Raw genomic sequence first — 5083 nt, 5'->3', positions numbered from 1 at the left:
ATGCGACTTTAGATTTGGACACTAATCGATCCGACCATACTGTTTCTGTTTTTTAAAAAACTTACTTTAAAAATAATTTTCAAAACTTAATAGATTTTGAGTGAGAAATTAATTGCTGAATAGTATGAAATTATGATATATAATTCTCAAAACAAAAAGTGATACGTAAATCATACTTGTCTTAAATATCTAGGTCTCTTCTACTGAAATTTACCAAATCTATTTCATACAGAGGCAAGATTCTGTGGTGCTTGAGGAGGACAAAGATAGAAAACTTTATACATCTTTAAGTTAATCTCCTTTGCACAATGGACCATATAACATGAAAGAAAACAGACTTTTAACCATAATAAAATCTTCCATTATGTTTCTTCTATCTGACCAAGGTACGTTGATTGATCTTAGACACGCATTATCTTTTACTTGCATTTAGGCCAAAACAATAAATTAAAAGCAACCAATTGCCATATCTTAGTATATACTAGTACTACTCCCACCAAAGCTATAGGCAACTGGCCATAGCCCAAGAGGCACAATCCAAATATGATGTTGACTTCTAAGCAAACCAAGAGTTTGCATTGGTCCGAGTTCTTTTATCTAAGAGGGCAAATTCACTTGAAAAACAAAGCCGTATAGTTGTTGAAGCAACTTCCATCCAACTACAAGCGACTTTAAACTTGAGAGGTAGGTGTATTATCGTTGCTATCACACAACTAATTAATGTACCTAATGCTATTTTTAAAGAGTTGAGAATTAGCCAACTTTCTACTTAATTAGGCCAAACTAATTAATTGTAATATCTTAATGTCTTTATGAAAAGCATTGCAAACCCAAACTAGCCTGTGCTTCTTTGCATCAGACTAGCCTTAAGACAAATTTTTACATATTCTAATCAGAGTATTGTACCAAGCCAATGAAACCATGACGACATGTTGTATGAAAATTGAATCTGTGTCGTCAGATGCAACTAAACCATTTTCAATTTGGACTAGTCGACTGGACATATTTTTTGTTCTTATTCTTTAACTAAAAGTATATAAAAAAAAGTTGGTACTGATTATTAAAATAAAATTCAAATTTTAATTAGAAAACAATTCCAAAATCAATAAAATAAAGTAATTGATGGATGTAAATTTTGTTTTCTTGTTATCTTTATGAGTGACACATACTGTCTTTCTAACTCATTAAGGTTGGTTTACTCGTGGAATTCGGATAAGATGAAGTTTTAGATTTTACATGCTAAAAAAAAAACTTTCTCTCTCTCTCTCTGATTGATTGACATTGATTTGCCAATGTATATCCTCAATTGAAATTTGGAAATTCGAATTCACAGAAGAAATTACAATTTTCAGAGCAACAAAATGAAAAAGCAAAAGCAAAAAAGAATTATTTTTTACAGGCTCCAGCCAGAGGCAAACAAAATGTAGCAATGGAAAAAAAAAGGAAGATAAATACCCAGAGGGACAACGAAACAATTGCGACTAACGCGATTCTGAGAAGCTTGTAGGCATCTGAATGAAGAGAGGAGCAATAACTAATTATGCTGATGAAGCAGCCCCTGACCCAGAAGACGAGTGATTCTTACAATACTGCACACTATTCTCATCCATCCTTTCCAACACATAGTGCCCCAAATTCCCATTTGCCTCCAATAAATTCTCATTGCACAGAAACTCACTCCCACAAACCTTCTCCACTTCCCCAGAGAAGTCATGCAAGAAGACATGAGTCTTAGGGTTCCCACCCTTTTTGCTCCTGGCGAGAACACCAACGGTGAATATCGCTGACATTCTGCCAGGAGCATCGGGCCAGTCCCCGCGTGGCCCGTCAACCAATATGACGTCCCAGTCAACCTCGTACACATGGTTGGGGAGGTCATTGAGGCCCAGCTTGCACTCGGAGAAAAGAAGATTCTGCACCGGCTTGCACTCATTGGCTACTTGTTCTTTCGCGGAGGCTATGAGCTCCTTCATCTCGCTCCTTTTGGTGGTGTATTGAACATCATAGGCATCAATTTCTGGGTGCAGTTCTTCGTAATACGCGGCGTAGTAGCGGTTTTCGTCGATGAAAACCGTTCTTCCGTTGTGGTTGAGGGCTTTCCAGAGAAGGGTTTCGGGTGTGAGGCCGAAGATGAGAAAGTTGCATGGGGAGGAGCATTTTCGAAGCACATCGGAGATGGGTTTGAGGTCTGAGTGTGGCATGTGGAAGGTGTCATTGGATTTTGATGCATAGTGGAGGAGAGTGTTGATCACTGTGGCTGGCAAAGGAGCACTTCCAAAACCAGAAACTGGAGCATTATTTGAAGAGGGAGTCACAGAAGAAGTTGCAGTGGTGATGAAGGTGGATTCTCTTGTGGAAATGAGGGTAACAAGAAAAGCGAGGGTGAGGATTGATACCAATGCTAGAAGCCACAAGCGATTGGAGCTTCCTTGTTTTTGGATATAAGGATGGAGGAGGATCAGTTTCGTGTTGGTGTTTGTGTTCTTCATGATGGTTTAGATTTTAGAAATTAGAATCTCTCTCCTTTTTTGGTTCGGAAGAGAAAGAGATTCTGTGTTCTGAGAGAGAATTGGGAGAGAAGGTTTGGTTTTAAACAAGTGTTGGAATAGCACAAGAGAGTTAATGCAATGTGTGGGTAGGGGGGAAAAAGTTGAGGGTGACCTTAGTACCTTACATTATACATTGACCCTCCTACAAGGCTCTAAGACTAGAACTGAAACTAACGTTAATAATAAGAGTGAATTAGTTTTTATTTTTTTTACTTAGGTTAGAGACCATGTATGTCTCTCAACCCAACCGACATTAACTAGATGGTGGGAGTCAAATCCGGCGGTGAAAATTTTTGTTAAATAGATGGTTCTCTCACATGTGAACACAGCGAGACATTACATTATTGTGTTAATTTTTGGCTTCGAGAGCGATTTAGTTTAATTTGTTATATTTGATCTTGCACTCTTGCTTGGTGTGGTTGGTATTTCTTGCATTAATTGATTAAATTCCTAATAGAGATTTGTTTTGTTTATGAAGGAGGATTTTCATGTTGAACCAAAACGGGGTTATTGAGAAGGGTACACTGCGTTGGAGTTGTTGGAGCTGAGAATGAGAGAAGGTAGAGAGCCTTAGCGACCCAGTAACTAATTACAAGCCAGAGGTCGCTTTTCCTTGTTGATTTAAGATTTTGTTCCTACGTAACCACCCTTTAGAATATTGGTTATTTCTTAGAAAAATAGCTACCCTTGAATAAGACAATGTACCTGCAACAATTCGCGCGCGTGAAAAACATTTGATTATCGAGTTTGTAGTTAGTAGTAGGGAATATAATATACTAACACGTTGAGATGATCTCAATTTTCAAAGTATAAGGCATCAGGCGGTTTCTTTCTATGCAGAAGCAATGAATAAGCATATTTGTTTTCAGCCTAGTAGTTACCTCATGAGTCAAAATATAAGTGTCAATACCATAGTGAACACGTTAACGTGTACTATCACTCGGGAATTATTTAGTTAAGTAGTTATTCCTGATTTCATATAACTAATTATTTTATAGGCTTATAGCTATTAATGCGAGATTTTCTTTTATATTTATGTATAGATAGATATTATTATAGCCATTCGATAAGTCCTTTCAACTATTATCTTTTTGTAGAATTTTAATAGCCTTTAAAAGAATCAAATCGTTTACTATTGCAACGAACTTTTGTTGGTGATTTGAGAATGAATGACAATAAATCAAAACATATAATTACTTTCTTGAATAATATATGAATAATATATAATATTGTGTCACACCATGAAATAACTTTTGATAAGTGTATAAATAAATTTAGTAGTGCAGCAAGGCATGCCAAAACTTTAAATGGAAAACCAAGACCCGAGATTGACAAGTGCTTAACTTTAGGCATGATAACGGGGGCAGTCGGGGGTGGTTTGCTTACCCTGACCTTGCCCCCGAATCTTAAAACCTTTCCCCGCCCCCTCCCAAAAACCGACGGGTCAAAAAATTGCCCCCTGTCTCCGCCCCCACCCACCCCCGAAAATTCATTAAAAATAAAGGGGAAATTTAATTATCCAACAGAGAAGGATATAAGAATTGCATAAACAAATTAATCCACGGAGAGGAGCTAGACTTCACAATCATGAAAAAAATCTATATATATAAAGGGTATTTTTGTAATTTAATAGGTGCGGGGTGGGGGCGGATATCAGCATTACCAAAACTGCTCCTACCCCCAAATTTAAAATGCGGCAAAAATCGGAACCCGAACCTAAGCCCGGTCAACTCGATTTTTCCCTATCAAAATCAGGGTAGGTTTGGGGGGATGTCCACGGGTGTGGGGCCCATTGCCATGCCTACTTAACTTTTAGGGTGCAAAAGATCCAACAAGTGAATGAGCTCTATTTGACTCATTCTCTACCCCTCAACAGAAAAAGAAAAAACTTGAGTCCCCTTGTTATATATTATCTTTGTTCCTATATATAATAAGACCATTTTTACTTCATTGATTGTTCCTTTTATAGTGCATTAGTTATTGTTATCCTATAATACTTGTCCTACTCAAATTTAGTAAGCCTCCGTACTCAATGGTCAGCCGAGTAGTCTACTTGGTATTCAAAGAACTTGGCGAATATAATTGAGGTAAGAGGAAAACTTTATCTTCTACCAAAAAGATAAAGATATCTCCTAAAATTGGAAGTTATCTACTATTAGATGAAAGATAATATAATATATTTCCCTAATTATGCTATCAAATAAGGGAGATTAAGATGAAGGATCCAATTCTCACCTCTATAAAAGGGGTTATCACGCTCCAAGTAAACTAACTTTAATCCAACCTATATTCTGATACCTCCTCCTACCACTATGTCGTTAACTTAAGAGACAAAGTATCTTTGTAGGTAAATCCCAACACCGCTCTTGGAGGAACTCATTGAGAAACCATCATTGTAAGGAGGTTCTTCCAAATCTGGTAAGAACAATACCTTTAATTAATTACAGTTGTAGAAGCAAAGTTTCATGGTGAATCAAAAGTGATTCAAAGGTGTTTTGATGATAACAATGATGATAACAAAAGATGATGACAAA

General features: G+C 36.9%; 1 protein-coding gene across 1 annotated transcript; it reads right to left on the bottom strand.

The window, feature by feature from the left end:
- Positions 1-1297: 1297 nt before the first annotated feature.
- LOC100784765 (protein IRX15-LIKE) lies at positions 1298-2929 on the bottom strand. The gene has a single exon (XM_003524579.5). The coding sequence runs from the start codon at positions 2487-2489 to the stop codon at positions 1539-1541; it is 951 nt and encodes a 316-aa protein (XP_003524627.1). The 5' UTR covers positions 2490-2929; the 3' UTR covers positions 1298-1538.
- Between the last annotated feature and the right edge of the window lie 2154 nt (positions 2930-5083).

The sequence above is a fragment of the Glycine max genome, chromosome 5 (assembly GCF_000004515.6).
Source record: "Glycine max cultivar Williams 82 chromosome 5, Glycine_max_v4.0, whole genome shotgun sequence".
In the NCBI taxonomy this organism is placed as follows: Eukaryota; Viridiplantae; Streptophyta; class Magnoliopsida; order Fabales; family Fabaceae; genus Glycine; species Glycine max.
This window is presented reverse-complemented; position numbering and strand designations above follow the sequence as displayed.